The sequence below is a fragment of the Chrysemys picta genome, chromosome 9 (genome assembly GCF_011386835.1).
Source record: "Chrysemys picta bellii isolate R12L10 chromosome 9, ASM1138683v2, whole genome shotgun sequence".
NCBI lineage: Eukaryota > Metazoa > Chordata > Testudines > Emydidae > Chrysemys > Chrysemys picta.
The window spans coordinates 54162770-54184329 of NC_088799.1; the positions used below are offsets into that span (position 1 = coordinate 54162770).

Sequence of the window (21560 nt, forward strand, 5' to 3'; positions counted from 1 at the left end):
AAGGAGAGGATGACACTATGTGAAAGGGGAAGCGCATGGCTCCCTTGAGGAAGAAGGGAGGGAGGGATAGCTCAGTGGTTTGAGCATTGGCCTGCTAAACCCAGGGTTGTGAGTTCAATCCTTGAGGGGGCCACTTAGGGATCTGGGGCAAAAATCAGTACTTGGTCCTGCTAGTGAAGGCAGGGGGCTGGACTCAATGACCTTTCAAGGTCCCTTCCAGTTCTAGGAGATCCAGCCCGTTCTGCAGCTCGGTTCTCAGGAGAAGGCTTTCCTGAAGAGGGAGTCCTGTATGACGCCCTAAAAATGGCCAGGCCCACTTTTCAGATTCAGCAGGCCTGGGCAAAGCAGCCAATCAGAGGAGATTTCCTAGGAGACCAGGTGTGTCCTGCACCCCCAAAAACATTCTAGAAGAATGTGGAAACCCACAGCCTGGGCAGGTCCAGCTGGGTGCATGAGCAATGGATGGGGGTGCAGGCAGTAAACCTGGGTGGGTGCAGAAGGAACTGGGGGTGAGTTGCATCTTGGGAATTTGCACACACTGAGTGTGTGTGATTGGAAAAACCAGATTGGGAGGGGTGGTAAAAGGAGGTGTAGAATGAATGCAGGTTGGAGTGTCTGGAATGAATACATGAAGCGGCTGTGAGTGGGACAAACAGGCAACGCGGGCATGCAAATATGTGTAAATGAATTCCAATTTATGCAAATTGCCCTATCCTGGGGATTCTCAGCTACAATGCAGCAGCTGTGAAGCAAGGACAAGAATTCAGAACCAGGCCTGGCCTGTGTACACTGGTGATGAGAGGTGCCCATACAAGTCAGCCCTGTCCAGCAAGAAGGCAGTCTCCATGCTGAACAAGCATTGCAGGCTGCTCTGCTGCTACAGAGATTGAAAATGAGATCCAGTGCCTTTCCGCTGCTGTGGATCTCGAAGGCAAGGCCAGCCTTTGGCACGCTGACCTTTCTTTCTGCTTTGTATTCCGCTCCCATTGGTGGCACGGATGTGGGGTTTCTGTCATGGCTGCTTCTAACAGAAATGGAAATGCAAAGTGACAGAGAAGTGACACGGGGGGCAGGGAGGCGGCTGCAGCAGGAGGGTGCCAGGGTTACGGAGCTGATCTGGGGATGTATTGCTCATTCACAGTGTGTCGCTAAAAGGCTCCTCAGGACAGGACTACACCCCGAGTCCCTGTTTCAGTTGTCGTGCCTCCTCTCTGCATGCTCTCTCTGATGGGCGGCGGGTTCTCGACAGAGCTCCAGAGCAGAGACTGGGCCCAGCCCTTTGTGTATTGAGCTGAGTTACCGGCTGGAGGAACAGTCCCCAGTGAAGCTACATTCACAAGAGAATATGTCATCCTTAGCGGAGTGAACCTCTCTGCTGTTGTAGATTCAAGAGGTGGGTCAGGTGCCATCCTGGCAGGAGTTGGGTAGAACTGGCGCGTGCAGCCAGGGTGGTGGTGACATGTGGAGCTTAGTACGCAAGTGGGAAGTTACGGACAAAAGTAATAACAGCCGCTGACGGCTCTTTTTCCTCATTTTCCTTCACCGTTTGACCTTCCACCTCGTACCCCTCCTCATGCCCTTTCTCCTGCACCCTCCCTCTACTCAGGGACTGTCTGGCATTCACACATCCCTTTGTTTCCACTCTCAGCCCCATTCCTCCTTCCGCAGACTCCTTGAACAGGAGATCTGTTCCGACCTCCATGACCCCTTCCCCCCAGCTCGCCCTGGCCTACTGCCATCAGCCTCTTCCCACCATAGACTCCTGCCACCAGCGCTGTTAAAGTCCTTCTCTTGGCTCCTCCCTCTCGCCTCCCCGTCTTGCCCCTTGTGCAGACCAGTCCCCCTGTGCAACTGGGGATGAAATGCTCCCATGCACTCATGCCAGGGGTGGCATGTCACACTCTGCACAGGGGAGTGGAGAACCAGGCCCATTGTCCTCACTCTCCATCACCTTTCTGATGCCCTCAAACCGATTCGTCACCTCCAATTCTTCTCTCACTCTTCCAACATCTCCGTCAGCCTCTCTTTGGTGGGCTTCAACTATGCTGCTCTTCCTATGTGCCCCCAAGCTCTGACCCTCTTCCCCTCTATGGTCTCCCTTTAGTGCCCTTTAGAGGGTAACATGGGTTGGACCAGGAAGGGATCTCCCCTTGCACTAGCCAAGGAGAAGGGGGCAATGTGAATGCTCCTTACTTTAGCCCCTGCTGATCTCTCATGCTCCCATGAGTTTGTCAGGCACCTCTCCGTTGATGACTCCCAAGTCTAATTATCTTTCTGTTCATCTCTTCTGTCCTTCTCCAATATTTCCTCTGGAAGGGCTCACCCAGACGCTTAACTGGCTCTGTCCCTGTAAGCACCATCTTTCCTGTTGCACAAGCTACTCACTTGGTGTTCTCTTTTCCGTGATTTCTTTCCTTCTCCCTTTACATCCCAACCCATGAGGCACTGTACAGCTCCATGCCTGCCTGTAGTGTAACATAAAGGACAATACGCAATGAGACAAGGTGAGTGAGGTAATCTGGATAGAAAGCTGGCTAGATTGTCGGTCTCAGCGGGTAGTGATCAATGGCTCGATGTCAAGTTGGCAGCTGGTATCAAGCAGAGTGCCCCAGGGGTCGGTCCTGGGGCCAGTTTTGTTCAACATCTTTATTAATGATCTGGATAATGGGATGAATGGCTCCCTCAGCAAGTTTGCAGATGACACTAAGATGGGGGGAGAGGTAGATACGCTGGAGGGTAGGGATAGAGTCCAGAGTGACCTAGACAAATTGGAGGATTCGGCCAAAAGAAATCTGAAGAGGTTCAACAAGGACAAGTGCAGAGTCCTGCACTTAGGATGGAAGAATCCCATGCACGACTACAGGCTGGGGACTGAATGGCTAAGCAGCAGTTCTGCAGAAAAGGACCTGGGGATTACAGTGGATGAGAAGCTGGATATGAGTCAGCAATGTAACCTTGTTGCCAAGAAGGCCAACAGCATATTGGGCTGTATTACTAGGAGCATTGCCAGCAGATCGAGGGAAGTGATTATGCCCCTCTATGTGGCACTGGTGAAGCCACACCTGGAGTATTGTGTCCATTTCCGGTCCCCCCACTACAGAAGGGATGTGGACAAATGGGAGAAAGTTCAGCAGAGGGCAAGGAAAATGATTAGGGGGCTGGGGCAAAGGACTTATAAGGAGAGGCTGAGGGAACTGGGGTTATTTAGTCTGCAGAAGAGAAGAGTGAGGGGAGATTTGACAGCAGCCTTCAACTACATGAAGGGGGGTTCCAAAGAGGATGGAGCTAGTCTGTTCTCAGTGTTGTCAGATGACAGAACAAGAAGCAATGGTCTCAAGTTGCAGAGTGGGAGGTCTAGGTTGGATATTAGGAAACACTATTTCACTAGGAGGGTGGTGAAGCACTGGAATGGGTTACCTAGGGAGGTGGTGAAATCTCCATCCTTAGCGGTTTTTAAGGCCCGGCTTGACAAAGCCCTGGCTGGGATGATTTAGTTGGTGTTGGTCCTGCTTTGAACAGGGGATTGGACTAGATGACCTCCTGAGGTCTCTTCCAACCCTAATATTCTATGGTCCTATCTCTTTTACTGAACCTCACTCACCTTGTCTCTAATATCCTGGGACCAAGACAGCTACAACGCCACTGCAAACAACACTTAATGATAATGTTACGAATGCTTTGCACTTAGTGCCTTTCTATAAACACCGCAAGGTGCAGTATAAGCTTTACATTTTTAAACCTCACAACATCCCTGTCAAGTGTGATCAGACCCTGAAATAAACTGAGACACCAGGGATATTACTTGACTTGTCCAAAGTGACCCAGAATCCAATTCTTTTCTCAGTGAGACCAGTGTAAAACCGGGAGTAACTCGACGGAAGTCAATCGAGTTACCACAGCAGATCACACAATTGGCAAAAATCATTCTCTTTCTCATAGCCACCTGCACTGTTTTGTCTCCACACTCACAGATCTCAACTCCTTCCAGCAGACATCCAAATGGATTGATGATGTCAGGACAGAAAGAGGAAGTGATGTCATCATTATGCTAGTGGGCAACAAGACGGACCTCGCAGACAAGAGGTAAAGGAGGAGCCAGGGGCCAGGAGGGTGGGGGTGGGGACCGGATATGGAAGAGAGCGGCATTATCCTTACAGCCCAGCAGTTCAAGAACAGATTCTCAGATGTCACAGCTGATAAGCACTGACGTACCATTGGGAGACCCCTGTTCCGGTTGGAAGACTGGCCATGTTCAAATCGCTGCAACAGCCACGACACCTCTTTTCCTGTTGTGCCCCATGGTAACTCAGTGGGTAGCATACTGAGTTTTACATTTTGCCTTGGGGAGGGCACTGAAATACTGTGAGTGTCAGATTGTCCGACCAAGTGTCATTACTGGGGTTACTCGGTACCCCAAGCACTGGGGTGCCAGTAGCGTGCCCAGCATACCACATCTTAGAGGCAAGGACTGGAGGTACTGCAGCAGCTAGGCCCTGCCGCGCTAGCCCTGTTGGGTCCCAGTAACCACTGAGACACATGGCTCAGGGAGAGGTTTGTACTGAGGCTGGCAGGAAAGGGGAAGGCCGCACACACACTAGGGACAGAGGCTAAGTGAGCAATAGCAGTTCCTGCCTGGATACCTGGGGCAGTCCAGTCAAGAGCAGGGCTCTGCAGGGCTACTGCCTGGGGTGCCCACTCCAGGCCAGTCTCTGTCCCAGCAAATAAGCCTTTGAGGGTTCCCAAGCCAGGCTCAGTTAGTGTCTCTCATTGGGGCCCCTCTGCACTGATTCTGTGCCCAACTGCAACTGCTCCCCCAGAAGTCCCACACAGACCTGCACCAGCTGGAGCATCCAGCAGTCACAGTGGTTCTGTGCACAGTTCCCCCATTCCCGGGGCTTCCTTCCAGCTCCCTGCTACCCTGCAGCTCTCGCTCCCAAACCAGAGCCCCGTCACCTCCCGGCTCAGGATCTTCCCCCTTACCTGGCCTGGGGCAGGAGTGCAGTGGGGCTGATGGGAAATGTAGTCCCCTGCTTTACAGATCCATGACCAGTGTTATTGGAGTAACCCCCTGCTGATGGCTCCTTCCATAAGCAGATCAGTTTCCATGTGTGCAAACCTCCTGGCCATGGCTACCAGTCTGCAGGATCCTGTCTCCCTCCCAGCAGCCTGTCTTGCCTTTTATAGGGGTCCTGAGCCTGACTGCAGTAGGTGCAGCAGCCCCTGATTGGTTTAGCTCAGGGACATGCTGCCAGGAGGCACTCAGCTGGGCCCACGGGTCCCAATCAGCCTGGATCAAAATATGAGCTGTTGAAGACTGGCTGGGAAGAAGTGGGCATTTTTGATTGTGGCTGCTGACTAATAATGCCAAGCCCTTATCCAGAGATCTCAAAGTGCTCTCCCAAGAGGTAAGCATCATTCTCCTCATTGTACAGAGCTGAAGGCCTTGTTCCTCAGAGCTATTTGGGCACCTAACGCACATTGATTTTAGTGGGAGATAGCGCATCCTTTGAGGTTATGGGCCAAAGCAACTTATCCTATAGGCCAGGGGCAGAACTGGGACTAGAATCCAGGTCTTCTGTGGCCCAGTCCAGTGCACTATTAACTAGGTCACACTGCCAACATTTTAAAAGCTGCTGACAAAAATATTCCAAGAGGAAACGGAATTCCACTGAAATGCACCAGAGTAAATGGGGGACGGGACAAAATGGAACAAAAAAGATAAACTCTTTGCAAGAAATGCAGTGCTTCTAGGCAGGTGTCTGATAGGAGCTCCCTGCAGCATCCCGGTGAACAGAACAGCTGGAATTCAGTGGTAGGGAAATAAGGGCTTTGCATTTTGAGAGACCCTGTGAGACAGCTCTCTGGAGACTAGAGAGCTGGGGACCCAGTCTCCTGCAGAAGTGGAATAAAGCCACAGCCCCTTCCCATTCTGGAGCAGGGATTGCAAGGGTAGCATCCCTTCAGCATCAGTGTCGCGCTGATTGAAAGGAGGTGAATGTGCTAGAGGCCAGCGAGAGCGATCTGGCAGCAAAGAATGGGTGCTGCAGAAGAGAACTGTCGCTCTGGGGATGGAGAGATGGAGTTTTCCAGATTCTGGGGGGGGGGGGGGGGAATAGACAGAGTGAGCAAGGTGGTGGAGGGGGGTGGGCTAGAAGGTGCAGAGGGGTGGATAAAGTAGAGAGACAGGAAGGGAGCCCATGCTCTGGAGATGGTAGGGGGATGTGGTAGTAGAGATCTGGGTGGGCAAAGGGAGGTGGAGTTCCTGGTTTCCACTGAAGAAAGCTGAGTTGTCAGAATACACCCATACTGCTGGGAGGTAGGGGAGGGCCCTCACTCCTCTTGTGGCCCTCCAAGACACCAGGAAACATGAAGCTAGATCAGACAAAGTGACAGATATTTCAGTAGCTCCAGGCAGCTATCTAGCAACCTGTGGGCAAAAGGAGCTGCAGCTGGAGGGCAGAGGAAAGGGGCCAAACAGCAATCAGCCTTCAACCCATTAACAGCTAAAAGAGCCTCCAATTCCCCCCTCTATCGCCACTGCTGAAGAATTTGGCATTCATCTTTAAGAAGTTTCAGAGTGGTAGCCGTGTTTGTCTGTATCAGCAAAAATGAGGAGTCCTTGTGATATATGCCATCATGTGCCAGCAATGCCCCTCTGCCATGTACGTTGGCCAAACCAGACAGTCTCTATGCAAAAGAATAAATGGACACAAATCTGACATCAGGAATTACAACATTCAAAAACCAGTAGGAGAACACTTCAGTCTCCCTGGACACTCAATAACAGACTTAAAAGTGGCAATTCTTTGACAAAAAAAACTTCAAAAACAGACTCCAACATGAAACTGCAGAACTGGAATTAATTTGCAAACTGGGCACCATCAAATTAGGCCTGAATAAAGACTGGAAGTGGATGGGTCATTACAAAACCTAATTTTACCATACTAATTTCCCCCTGCTGTTACTACACCTTCTTGTCAACTGTTTGAAATGGGCCACCCTCATTACCACTACAAAAGTGATTTTTCCTCCCTTGGTATTCTACTGTTAATTGAATTGTCTCGTTAGACTGACCCCCCCAAATCGGGGGTCAGTCTAACGAGACAATTCAGATGCATGGAGTGGAAAATACAGTAGCAGGTGTGTATATATATAATATTATATATATACATATATATTATATATATACATTATATATAATATTATATATATACACACCTGCTACTGTATTTTCCACTCCATGCATCTGATGAAGTGGGTTCTAGACCACGAAAACTTATGCCCAAATAAATTTGTTAGTCTCTGAGGTGCCACAAGAACTCCTCGTTGTTTTTATCTTCAAGAAGTGTGTCCCTGGGGGTGCTCGCTGCAGGTTTGTCGGTGTCCCTGCGCTGCTGATGGAGAACTTCGGTAGCTGTGTCCGTTGGGCCCGCACATGCACTGTCTCTCCTCCATGGATGTGTTCTTGCAGCCTGGCAGTGGGCATGCCCAGGGCCTGTCTACAGGGAGAGGAGAGGGAAGAAGGGCTGCATTAAGCTTTGCAGGACTTCCAGCTTCCATTGTTCTCCCCTTCTCCCAGGAGAGGTCTGAGATGCTGGTTGTTCCTTCAGGCCTCTAGAAGGCAGCTGAGGAGACAGGGAATGCGGATGTCAGTCAGTCAGAAGAATGGATTTGACAGGCAGCAGAAGGCCGGCTGCCCTAGGGAGACAGAGCAATCTAGGATATATCTACACTGCACTTAGACACCCGCGACTGGTCCCTGCCCCCAGACTTGGGCTGATGGGGCTCTGGCTAAGCAGCTGGTTAACCCCGTGGCCCAAGTCCGGTGGCCCGGGCCAGCTGCAGATGTCTAAGTGCCGTGTAGACACCCTGTGTGGGACAGCTCAGATCTGGTGGCTGAAGAGGCAGCTGGAGAATCTACTTTTTCCACCATTTGATCAGAAAACTGAGCTGGAGAAGCCAGCCTGTGCTGGCAGAGAGATTCAGTGTCTGCGTTCACTCATGCCCAGGCTAGTGCCCTCTGTACTAAGGCACTTTGCTAGAATCCAAGAAGAGGAGAATACTGTTTAGTGCCAATCGAACCTCTTACCCTGTGCCAGCACAGAGATAGGCCGGCAATGTATTCATTATCCCTCCAGCGCTGCCCTTAAGGTACATCCTTAAAGATCAACATGCCCAGGACATGTAAAGAGGGTTCCTGCTGCAGCCCAGAGGCCGAGCTCACAGGACTGTGCTGCTCTGATGGGCACAGAATAGACACTGAGAGTTCAGCCGGGAAAGGGGTTCAAATGATTTTCCCATCTCGTGCTGTGCTCACCCACACACCTGGGGCCGAATGGGGGAGGGGAGCCCTGGTTCGACTCTTCCAAGCTCCACCCACAAAATATGTCCTGCCTGCTTGATGATGTCAAAATGAGGCGCCACTCTCAGCAGATTGAGCAGATGTTCAAAGTGTGATCAGACCGGGCTCAGCTCCCCCTCCCTGGGGTTCAAACACTCCTATGGGCTCTGCTGGGCTCCTCAGCTCCCCCTCGTTCTGTTTGCTGAGTCACAAAGGATTTCGGTACTGAAACCCTCCCTTGCCTGCACTTTGCCAGGCAGCCCATGCCACAGAGGCACATGTGATGGCATCTGTTTGTGGGGTCTTGTGGCTTCACAGGCATAAGACCTCAACCATCTACTCTCTGAGGTGGGAGGAAACAGGCCTGCGCTCAGGACCATGGACAACCGCAATTCTCTTCCCCTTTCTCCCTCCAGACTTTTAAGCTAGGCCTCTCTCCAGCCCTTCCCAGCAAGGTTAGAACAGTTACAGTTTTCCCTTCTCTCCTGTGTGTCCTCAGGCAGATAACAATTGAAGAGGGAGAACAGAGAGCCAAAGAACTGAGCGTCATGTTTATCGAGACCAGTGCAAAGACAGGCTACAATGTAAAACAGGTAAGGGAAGATCTGCTCCAGCCAGAATCGTAGCAAGATCATCCAGCTGGTTGGCGGGGTTCACTGCAGCAACTGATAGTATCCACAGTAGCAAAAGGTTGCAATAAGGCCATTGAAAATTGTAACAGGATGCAATATTGTATCTTTACTGGCTTTAGAAGCAGAAAGCTCTTCCACCTTCCCCTCCATCACTCGTTCATTTCTACGTAAAGTGCTCTTAGATTCCTCCTGGTGCCCTCTGGAGGGATAGATTTGCAAGGCACAGTGTGCTTTTTACATATGTAAAAACTGGGATTACACATGTGAGGCCTCAAGCAGGATGCCGTCCATTGCAACATCAATCTGAGCATGACGACATACGTCCCTCTTTGTCTGACATGGTCTGCACAACTCGACACTGAACTCTGAATAGGATTAGGCGGGCATGGCTTTAATAGTAAGGATTGCCTGGGCAGCTTCCATGCCAGCTGGGAAGCTGTAGATGAAGGAAAACTTTGACTCAGAAACAGATTGCTAAATTTAGTTAAACTGAGTGCATTACAACAGGGAGGCCCTTTCACATTAGCTGCTGCAACAGCTCTGGAGGTGAGATCACTGCTCAGTGGGATCTTTGCGGTGGGAGCTGTCTTTTCACTCTGTTAAAACCTTTTGATAATTGTTTGTTACCTGTTGTTGTGGTGACTGCGCTGGGGCCCAGATCGGGGCCCATAAGAGCTACCACTATACAAATAACCAAGATTAATGACCAGGAGGTAAATATTCACTAAAGCAAATGAATAAACAGGGATGTGTAGTCCCTTTTGCACCTCAGGGAAAGAAGTCCCAGGTCACTGTATAGCTAGGACTCAGTTTAGATCCCTGAATGAAGGATTTGAAAAGTGTAATGGACAGGACACCTGAGCACAGCATTAGCTTTGAGATAAATCTAAGTACTAACCATTGCCTTTTGCTCTACAGCTGCAGCAGCAAAGCAGATGTAGATTCACTAAACTACATGTTAATACCAGTCAATGCTAACAGATACCTGTCTTGGGCTCAATGTAATAAATCATGTCCTAAGATAGAAATGTCCTCATTTCTTCGTATGAATGAGAGATGTGATATAAAATTGCCTCATACCTGGGATACATGAGCAGTTCTCCTGTAATTAATCATCATATGTAAATGATACTGTTTAGAAATTATTTGAGAAGAAGAAATTATGATTTTTCACATAACACATGCCGTATCTCAGATTGCATGTTTACTGTAGATGGGGATGGCTGTTCCCTGGTTGAGGTTATTTACTTTGCAGAGTAATGCAATATGAGTGCACACTGCACAACACTACAGAAAGGAAAGTTCTATGTATGCTAATAGTTTCCATGGAAGAAGTTTATGACTGATAGCTGTGAGAGCACTTTACTAACACAATATACTAACATGCAATATCACAGACTGGAACATGGAGGCAATAGACATACAGGGGACTGGTTTTCAGAAACAGTCTTATTTGGCACAGTAAACTGAAGGTGCAAATGATAACTTTAAAGGGCCAGCTCCCCAACTAGTGGAAATCACTGTAGCTTCAATGAAGGGATGCCGATTAATACCAGCTGGGAATCTGCCCTATATGTCTAACTACTTCCTCTGCTGATGCCATGCCTATCAACATCCAGCCAGGAAATGGGTGACAAAAATCAAAGGTGGGTCTTTGATTCTAGTGGAAGGAAAAGAAGGATTGCTCGGCACATGTCAAATTTAAATTAACCCCCTTAGAGCTTTGGGCAAGTCATCCAGGCATGTGAGTAAATTGCTTCTCTCTGTTTAAATCAGACATATTCCTTGCATCATTTCAAAGTAACTCTCTTTTCTCTTGCCAAAGAAAACATCTTAACACTTTCACAGACAAACCAGAGTGGAATTCACGCAACATTAATTAGGGAAAATGCCACAAGCAGGATTCATAATCATAAAACTGTGAGCAGAACACCCCTCCCAGAGTGCATGGGGCAGAGTCTTCTGCCTCATGTTCCTGAGTTCTGAAACCAAAAGTTCCTTTGCTGTGCTCTCCTCTGTTCCCTCACCATACCCCACTCACAGTGGTTGTCCTTAGTCAGTGAGGACCCAGGGTTTAGAGGTACATCTGTGTGAGTTCACCTCCCAGCCGGGGAAGAAGGCACCTTGCTTGCTCTACAATCTGAGCACTTGCTCTGTCTGGCCGCCTCGCCAGCTGCTCATTCCGCTTCCACCGGTCAACTATCAATTACCTTCTGCTGCCACCTTCCTCTCTGCTGGTCAGTCTCTTAGTGATTTTCAGCTTTTAGCAGGCTAAGCAGAAAGGCTGTCCCACCACAAGTGATTTCAGCTTTCATTTAAGCACTTAAAATAACAAAGGTTCCTAATAGAGCATATTTCCTTAGAGGTTTTTAAGGTCAGGCTTTGAGCAGGGGGTTGGACTAGATGACCTCATGAGGTCCCTTCCAACCCTGATATTCTATGATTCAGCTCTGCTTTGAACATTGGGGAGGAATAGATTAAACCAGACCAGGGACCCTTAGGGGAAAGCCACATCTCCTCACTAGAACACCTGTTGCCACTCCTCTTACTTTCACAGGGCTCTGGCATTCGAGCCCCTGGCTTAACAAGGTCCTTTCAGTTGAGGATGACCCCCTCATTTGGGACAGGTTAAGCACAGTTCTAATCCTCTTTACTCATACAATAAAGACAACAACATTGATAACAACCTTTCACTACTCCTGCATTCAGTACGAAAGTGATTTGTAACCCAATACCAGCCAAAGTTGATCACTTTTAACAACACCACTCTATCTGCTGGACATCTTGGCAGAGTAGGTGTGTTCATGTAAATACAGTTTGCTCCTGAAGTCTCTCCCCCTCCCAGCTAACGTCAGGGGAGAATTCATTCAGACCCTGCTTGCATTACTAAACTGATTTAGTTATACTGATGCAAATCCATTATGTAGCTGCACTTAAACCAGAGTAAATCATGTTTATACAGGGTTAGTTTAATCCCTTTATTTACTGAATTAAGTTAAATCGGTATAAAGTGCTTTTTAAATCCATTTAGTTACACCAGTGTGAGTTTTCTACCATGAACAAGACCTTACACATTGATCTGGTCACACCAGAGTGGAAGTGACACATCTCTCAGCCCCCAACCTTACTTCACCAACATTGCACATGATGAGTTTTGCTGTTCTCAGTTGTGTCAAATACAGAATGAAAAATGATGGCTATGGATACAAACCCTGAACATCAGTGACATATTCCTTCTCTCTCTCCTCTCTTACCCCCGGGCTACGCCAGCTGTTCCGACGTGTCGCATCTGCACTGCCTGGCATGGAGAGTGTTCAAGAGAAGAGCAAAGAAGGAAGTATCCTTATTTTAATGAAACTACCTAGCTCTTCTATAGCACTGTTCAGCCATCGATCTCAAAGGTCAGTATATTGTCCCCCAAGGGAAACTGAGGTTCAGGGAGGTGACAGTCACACAGCATGGCTGTGCACTCAGAGCCCACATACAATGCAGTGATGGCATAGTGCTCTGAGCCCAGCCCAGCACCTCGAGCCTGGGCACCCTGCTGCCATCTGAAACAGGCCCCAGCACTAAAGGCTTCCCATTGTCTGCAGCATGGGCTGACATAGCATGGCACCTGGACCTCAGGCATCCTTGCATTGCCTGATGAGCGCAGGACTCAGAGCCTGCCATGTGACACATGCACAGACATGTTCATGTCCTGAGCCTAGGCGCTATTGAGCTGACTGAGCTGCTGGATGAACTCCGAGCCCACGTCCCCATACGTTATCCCACATATGACACGTAGTCCCATGCCTGCATTTGCTCAAGTCCTTTGAGAATCCTGGGGCAAGGAAGAGTTTCCTGACTCCACATCCCCTGTTGTCAGACGTACATACAGTGGTGTCCCACATCTGCCTCTTCTCCAGAGCTGTGCAAAGGCCCAGCACGGGCCCCTGAGCTCACTTCCCCTGCAGCCCCCCCAGACCTGGCCCAGCCCCACAGAGCAGGTATGAGACAGTGGATGAAAACACAAGACTTCCTGGATGGCTCACGTTTGCAATCAGCAAACACTGTCAGGGTCTTTTGTTCAGACGGGTCATTTCTGTCCTGTCCACTGGCAGGCTGTGAACTCTTCACTCACATGGGTGTGGAGTTACTCACCATATTGACTTCAATGGAGCTACTCTGTGCCCAAGCACACACAATTGTGTGTCAGGGGTTCCCAGTCTGGTCCTTAGCTGGTCATAAATCCTGTATACGATACTTGGAAGCAGACAAACATCCATAAAGCTGCAGAATCCAGATCCTCCAGTGCACCGTCCCTCGTCCTTGTTTACACAGTGTGGGCTGGGAATTCCAGCTGGGTTTATTCGGGGCTGGGCTGCCTCACCCTGCTCCATGTCACCAGACCTGTAGAAAATGGGGCTGATGTGGGGAACAGCACTGGAAAGAGGGGGGTTGAGGACTTACTAACGTGTGTGTGTGGACGCAATGAGGAGAGGACAAAGGCAAACAGCCTTGTAAAGAAAGGGAAAGAGTCCTAATGGGAGCAGCCAGGTGCAAGAATGACGGGATTGGGCAAAGGAGCCAAACCTGGAGTTGGAGAGTGAGAGAAATCCCATGGGTCAAAGGAGTTGAGCATCGAGGGGACAGGTTTGTGGCTGTTACTGGCATGCTTGGGGTCAGGACGCTCCTTTGAGAGACACTGAAGGTCAGAGTTAGGAAGTTAGGAGCCTGATGATGCCAATAGGTGCCTAGGGGGATTTTCCAAAGCACCTGAGTGGGTTTGGTGCCTAACTCCCATTGAAATCAATTGGAATTGGGCATCAGCCCTGCTTGGGTGCTCTGGAAAATCCCATTGGATGCCTGTCTGCACCCGACAACTTAATAGTTAGAGAAGCCGGCCCTGGCTGGCTTTGGTCACTGAGGTGTGGTTTGTTTAATTAAGGTTTTAATTTCCATCAGTGGTTCCAGCAGTGAGGGTTTTTCCTTGTATGTGCCACAGTAGCCCACTTGCTATCTGTGCCTGCCCTGGGCCAGTGGCCTTTATGTTGTGCATACAATCTGTGGGGAATGGTGCAGTATTTTGTGAGGCTTCTCAGAGCCAAGCAAGTCAGAGACAGGCTGCAGTTAAAAGTGCCCCAATGGCCAGTGCTTCTAGACCACTTCCCTAGGACTGTACATTGTGTCTGGGCTGGACTGTGAATAGCACCAAGGCAGAGTTCTTTTTTACAATGTGAATTTGGTTCTGGTATAATTTATCCACAGAACACGTGGTCGGTGCTGCACACTTCACACACACACACGCACGCACACACATAGCGTCTGGTAGGAGTTGTAGTCAATTGCTCAGCCACCACCCAGGGGCACTGGGGAGTGCTGGGGGCTCTGGTAAGACCCGGGAGGGTGACGAAGCCCCGTGTCACGGGTGGGGCTTAGGGGGTGGACTGGTGTTTTGTAACAGGCTGGGGCTTCTCTTTGGCTGAATGTGTGGAGGGCCTAGTAGATAAAAACGTCCCTTGCATAAAAGAGCCAGCGCCCATCTGTCATTACATGCAGCGACGGCTGAAGAGAGCTGGGGGGCTGGCATGCACTTGTGGTGAGCTGGATTTATTACAGCTCCAGCCCTGCACACACAGAGTCACTGGCTGGTAGAGGCAGGAATTAGTTTCAGTTTCTGCCAAAAAAGACTACTTTCCACTCTCCAGCAGGGTGTGACTTGGAGCCCAGCCGTAGCTGTGAGCTCCCCCACAGCCAGTGCTCTTCCTGCTCCTCACTCCTGCGGAGACAAGCTGGCACAGCAGTAGCTGTGCCCATCGCACAGCCAGCACCCCACGTGGCATTGTTCCCTGCTGCGAAGAGCCGGGCTGGAAATGGAGAAGCTGTGCCCTTCTCTCAGGCTGCCTCCTCTAGTACTGAATGCCCACTGGGAGCAGGCTGGCCTGAATGCTAGAGAGAGAGCAGAGAAAGAGAGGCACAGTGAGCACAAAGGAGCTGGGATGAATCGAAATCCCAGGGGTTCCTGTTCAGCAAGGTATCATTGTCAAAAGGGCTCAAGAGTCATGGTGCAGGCCAGGTTTTTAAACAAGCTCTGCCCCTAAAACAGGACAGGGAGCCCAAAGTGCTCAGCACCCAGCCACTCCCAAGGGGATGCTCCTGGCCAGATTTTCAAGACCTCAGCGCCCAGTGTGCTGCACTCTTGAAAATCTTAGCCTAGCCACCTCATCCTTCAGCTGATACAATTAATCCAAGTCTTTCCATACTTCCCTGGCAGTTGTCTAGATGGTTCTGTAGCTTCTTTTTTATTATTTTTATAAAGGAGCCCATCATCATGGTCTCTGTCTAATGGAAGTTAAAGATTTCCTAGCACAGCAGATAACGCTGTTGGCCTCTGCAATATTCCCTAAGGCTTTGTGCGAACCATTGTTTAGTACAGCATGGCCCCTGCATTGGGTTGCACAGTCATTACACAGCCCTGGCACTTGTGGGTGCATGAGAGCCACACTTGGGACTTAAAATTGATACCCCAGTTTTTTCCTCCAAGCCACCAGAAAGTGCCAAAGCTCGAAATCTTGCTCCTTATGCCAAGCAAATGCAGGTAAAACCAGTTGAAGTATTGCTCTGTTATTAGTGTATCAGTATTTCAGTAGTACCTACTGCATGCTAGGCTCTGTTTACACACCAGACCTGCTCCAAAGAGCAGCGCCAGTCAGCACAGCCTGAGGTTCCAATGCCCAAGCGATGTTACTCCTAATTCTGCTCTGATAACATGATGTCCCAGTAACCTTAGTCCTGCAGCCAAGCCAGGGCCCAAATTATGCTGGAATACTGTTCCAGGACTTCTTTGGGGAGCCAGAACCGCATTCCGGTACCTCCAGCACTGAGGAATGAGACACCAGTGCCATTCCGGCACTTCTCTGCTAAGACTCAAGCACTACTCCAAACAGAGAATAGCATTGTCTAAGGGACATTATTTCTGCTCCTAGCTAAGGACATCAATAATGGAGATACTTGTGACCCTTTAATACCCCATGGGAATGTGTCGAGGCCATTTGGAAACCGGAGCATTCCATGGAACGTCAGTATTGAAGCAGTAGTCTGGGCTGATGCTTCTAGAATGCTGGGAGATGAGCCATGCTTTCCCAACGCAGAGGCCAGTTAGAGGGTCTTAGCGTGGCACAGCTAATAAAATACCTTAGTCCTCCAAATAGGGTGACCAGATGTCCTGATTTTATAGGGACAGTCCCGATATTTGGGACTTTTTCTTATATAGGCTCCTATTACCTCCCACCCCCATCCCGATTTTTCACACTTGCTGTCTGGTCACCCTACCTCCAAACAAACTCACTCAAGTGAAGAGAAGCCATCAGGCATGTATGTGCATGTCCCCTGTGGCTATGCAGTCACATCCGACATGCTAGAAGAAAAAGAGTCGTTAATGCACTGGTTCTTTTTCTTCAGTTCTACAGGGCTCATGTTTATACTGGAGTCTGGAGCCGAAGGGTTGGTCAGTGCTTTATGGTGGGGCTTGGCAGGATTGGCGTTTGATTTTTTTATAATTTTGACAGATGTATATCAATGTTTATTTTTTAGCATTTTTTCCTATTTACATTTTGACAGTTGCACAAAATCATGTGTGTTAAGCATTTTTTCAGTGTTTATCTAATTAAATGTTCTTGATTCTGGGAAATTATGGCGGGAGCCAGACAATAATTATTTAATTACAATAGATGTTGAAATTCAAAAAGTTAAAGCTTTATAACCATTAAAACACAATTGACAACATCACATGGAAAATATACAAAGTAAAGCTCCTTAAATCAAACTGTAAAACATTCTCAAACAACATTTTTCTCATGTTTTCTAGCTGCACATTTCGATTATTATCGATGGAAATATTTTTTCATCGGTTTGTGTGTGTACAGTGAGATCCACGTTTGCCGATACAAATCTCATCCTTCCATGCCTCTGTATAGTTCATGCCTAGCACTCTTTAGATTTTGCTTTTGTTTCATCACCTTTTTATTCCACATTGGCAAGCACAGGCAGGAGCTCTGGCATTACAAGTCAGACCAACGTATCAGCGAAGACCCCCAGCCCAGTTTATTAGGGTATCAAGTCAAACACAAAAGCCAGGTTCATTCCGATTCATCCATGCAGTGGTGTCTCTGCCATCGCCAAAGTTTGAAAGCTTGAGAAACAACAGAATCTGGATTTCTCTTCCATAAACTGGGGTTTTAGTTTTCAAACTGAGCCATTCTCCTCCCATAGGTGTAAGACACTCCAGAGTGCAGAAATCCAACCTAACACCATTGCATCTATGGAAATTGAAGGCTGTATGGCCACACCCAGCCATATCTTACTGGTCTGCGTAGGACCTCACAATAATTTCAGACAGCATTCTTCATACAAAATGTCACGACAGAGGCAGAATAGAAAGGAAATCTTTGAGTTTGGTATAGTAATGCACAAAGGCAGAATGACAGAGAAAGCTGAGCTGTAAGACCTGAAGCTGGGGCAGATGCTGGTTGCCTGGGAGGAAGATTGAAGCAGGCTTTCTAATGCTACAGGGCCAGGACATCTGGGGTGGCACCTGCCAGCAGGGGTGCACGGCCAAGACAGCTGGGGTATTCACTGATTCAGCATGTCCCCCAGGTAGCCACTGCGAGCAGGGCTCCTGTGGAGATCCTACTGGATTTACAGCTTCTCCAAAGCTGCAGAACCCCACAGTTCCACCTGTCCTTCTATGGGTACATCCCTGTGTGCAGGGCCAGGCTACAGCAAGGAGTTGCCCTGTGTATCTAGCTGCACCATCAGGTGTGCATCCGGCATGCTGTGTGAGCAGATTTCTCAAACAGACCTCTCCTGTTTAAGGCCCTAGAACATGTGCTTTATAAAATGACTAGTGACAAAAGTACCTGAGAAGGGAGATACCCAGAGCTCTGTCTTTCTCCAGATCCTCACCCTCTTCTGATTCCTCCTCCAGAGGCAATCTAGACAGAGTGTCAGCATTGATGTACTGCTTTCCAGGTTTATACTGTACTTCAAAAGTGAACTCAGTTTTTGGACAGCTACCTTTAAGCTTTCCAATGTTAGCTGTGTTTGGGGCAGGGCCTTTTCCCCAGCAGCTGCATTCACTAGGCCCCTACTTCGTGGACAGGGGTTAGGGTTGGTTGTCTCTGCCACAGGAACGTCCTCTTCTTCTGACCACATAATGGCAGCCTGCATGAGTTCATGGAACTTTTTACTGGGCTCGTCCTTAAATCTTCTTTTCATTTCACGGCAGAGGGAATCATCCTGGAGCCCCAGCACTAACTGCTCTTTCAAAACTGCATCTGGGTCTGGAACTCATCGAGGGTCTCGCTGCTCCATTTTGCTCATTCTCTATTGGAGGTCATATGCATATGCCCAGACAGTTTCACCAGGCTCCTGCTTTCTCTCAAAGAACTCCTTTAGTCAGGTTCCAATAGGTACCTTGTCTCCATACACTTCTAGGAGGAGTTCAAACACCTTTTCCACATCTTTCTTGTCTGCCATTGCCATGAACTTTACTGTGGCCTTGGCCTGGCCCTTGAGGTGTTCCTCTATGAAGTCCACACAATCTTCTTCAGGTACTCTTAGCACACGCAGAGCCGCCTTCACAGACTTGACCCGCTCCTCTACCGTAATGTCTCCTGGTCTTGTCAGGAAGCCACCAAACTCTGTGAACTTCTGCTCCCATGGGACATAAATAGTAGAGGGTTTCTTAGCTTCTGTTCCCTGTTGATCTATTACTGCCTTAGCCAGTGATAAGACTTCTCTCTGTTCTGTTCTAGCTTGTTGTAATGCCTCAGCTTAGTCTGATAATCTGCGCTGAAGTTCAGCAAACTGGGTCCGTAGTTCTTCAATTCCAGCCATGGTAGGGTTCTTGACCAAGCCTGGACAGTGCTACCAGAACTCAACCAGTAAACCAATGGGGTGGACCCTGTGGATAGGATCCTGTTCGTGATGCCAATTATGTAAGCGGGGGAATGGTCCAGCTATTGTGGGGAACTTTCCTGGCTTAAACACTAGCCCGGTGAAGTGGACTAGCGAAAGGATCTGAATCCTCACTCCCACTTCCTTTACCCCGAGCCCTGCCTGACCTAGAGGGCTCTCCTTCCACTCTCCTGTATGGCAGAGTCCTCATAACCCCAACAAGGCTGGCCTCAGGATTCTTGGGGGGCTCGACCCCCACCCTTGTTGTGGTCACTTAGGGCAGGGGCTAGAGTGTCCCCATCCGGGGTGCTCTCTCTGCACTCGATGCTTCCCTGACCCACTGATCATTACATACAGTTCAAAGCAAATACAATTTATTAAACAGCAATCAATTAAAAAAAAAATAAGGAAAAAATGGGAAAGATTAAAGATAAACACGTCACCCCGCTCTGTGGCACAGGGCATTGCAACCAGTGTCTCTGGAATGTAAGGGCAGTTCAGTCTGTTCCTCACAAGTCCCAGGCCCCTTCTCAGGCCCTGGCTGTGCTTCAGGGATGCTGTGGGTTGGACACTTGCTCTGGCGGTGGCCACACGCTCTCAGGCTCTAGGTGGCAGGACCCTTCTTCCCAGCATCGCCCTTGCCCCATCGGGGTTATGATCCCCCTCCAAGTCTGGCATGCCAGGCCTCTTGGCTGGGGGCATCTCCCTGTGCTGGGCCCACTGCCCAGGGTCCCCCTCACTCTCCCCAGCTGCTCACCGCATCCAGATCCGGACTGCTCCAGCCCCAGCTCCAGCTCCACCACTCTGCCTCAGTCCAGCTCCACTCTGCCTCAGCACAGCTGCTGCTGCTGCTCTGCCTCCAGCTCCCTGGGCTGCTTCTCTGGCCCCCTGGATCTGGTTGCTACAGCTCTCCCCCCAGGACAGGTCTGCTCTGTGAGCTGCTTCTTTGACTCTGCTGCCAGCACTGACCTGCTTCCTGGGCTGCTGTTCTAGCCCCTCTGGATCTGGCACAGCTCTGTTACCTAGCGCAGCTTGGGCCCCTGCCCTCTCCTTAGCTTGGCCCCACGCTGTCTGACTCAGGCAATTCCAGCTAGATGGAGGACAGACACCCCCCCCCGACCTCCTGACTCTCTGATTAGCCTGCCCGCCCTGTCAATCAGGCTGACCTGGAGCATTGGCCTCTCCCCATTGTTCCTGGGGAGTATCAGTCTCAGGGTCCTGATTTCCCATTGACCCTTCCCCTTTTAGTGCTGGGAGCTAGCCAACCAAAACACCCCCACTGAGTGTTAGTAAGGGGACAGAAGTCCCCTTACACTTGCTACAAAGGGTCCTGTAACTGCAATTACAGTGCAGTGCCACTGTGGCTATGCTTTCTGATTAGCGCTGATTCCTATCACCGGGAAGTTGGCTACATGACTGAGAGGAATTACAACATGAATATGATGTAGTTAATATACCTGGATATACCCACAAGGGGTAATGATAAGTAATTCAGTGGTGTAGCTAACCTACTCGTGATATGAATGGTGGTGGTGATTACACACTGAAAAGCAAAAATCACCCTTGAATTACACTGTAACTACAATGTAGCCACACTTTAATCACACAGTACCCTTATTATAGTGTGATCAAAGTACCATAATACCATGAAGGGAGACCATTGTTTTTCATGGTACTTTTGACTCACATAAAGGCTCTGAACTTGACACAGGATAGGGCAAGAAGTGAGCAGCTTAGTCTGCAGCGAGAGGGATTTAGGTTGGCTACTAGGACAAACTTTCTAGCTCTGAGGAGAATTAAGCTCTGGAACAGGTTCCCTAGGGAGGGCTGCAGAATCCCTGTCGTTGGGAGGTTTTAGAACAGGTTGGACAAGTGCCCTCAGAGATCATTTAGGTTTACTTGGCCTTGCCTTTGCTGAGGGGGCTGAACTTGATGATCTCTTGAGATCCTCTCCAGTGCTACATTTCTATGATCACCTTACCAGCACTGAGCCTTAGTTAAGTTACTAGGGGTCTGCCTAGCCAGAACTCATTGCAGGACCAGGGCCTAAACTTGTCAGGATCAGAAATCTTGCTGTACAGCTCATCTTCAATGCTTTGTGGACTAGAAGGTTCAGATGAGATTGGGAAAGCCGATGAGCTTTCCGATGCTTATTTGAAACATCCCTTTTGAGTTTCACCCCTCATTAGTTCTCAGCCACGAAGAGCTAATAACAAAGAAGATAAAGTGAACCGTTTGGTGGATTTCCTCATGTCTCCCTGTGCTCCCCTCTCAAACCGCTCCTTTGTCATTTGTGCTTCTGGATTACTGCTCAGCCATCCAGTGGAGGAGCATCCGAGGGCCGATTTGGGGTATCAGGAGGCTTACAGGGCAAACTGCTCTGTACCCAGTGTGGAGGTAGACAGAAAACGTTCCCTTCTACTGCTGCTAGACTCTGGCAGACACCAGTGATCTCATTAGACCAAGCCCATAATTCCCTTTCTCCAATTACTGAATGAACAAAAAGAAAAGCATCAATGTAGCGGTTCCTCCAGCTGGGTGGCTAATGGTTCTGCTCCAATTAAGATTTATTTATTACAGAGAAGTTCCCTGTTTTTAAATTAAACACAGCAATAATGACTCCCCCAGGGCCGGGGGAGGGGGAGCGG

The 21560-nt window shown here is 49.2% G+C and overlaps 1 protein-coding gene across 1 annotated transcript in view; it reads left to right on the top strand.

Annotated features, from left to right (window-relative positions):
• Positions 1–21560, top strand: part of RAB6B (RAB6B, member RAS oncogene family) — a 146223-nt gene that overhangs the window by 113555 nt on the left and 11108 nt on the right. Inside the window, exons 5-7 of the mRNA XM_005303633.5 lie at positions 3972–4083; positions 8841–8934; positions 12244–12310. Of these exons, the coding sequence (XP_005303690.1) occupies positions 3972–4083; positions 8841–8934; positions 12244–12310 (273 nt within the window). The remainder of the gene's footprint in view (positions 1–3971; positions 4084–8840; positions 8935–12243; positions 12311–21560) is intronic.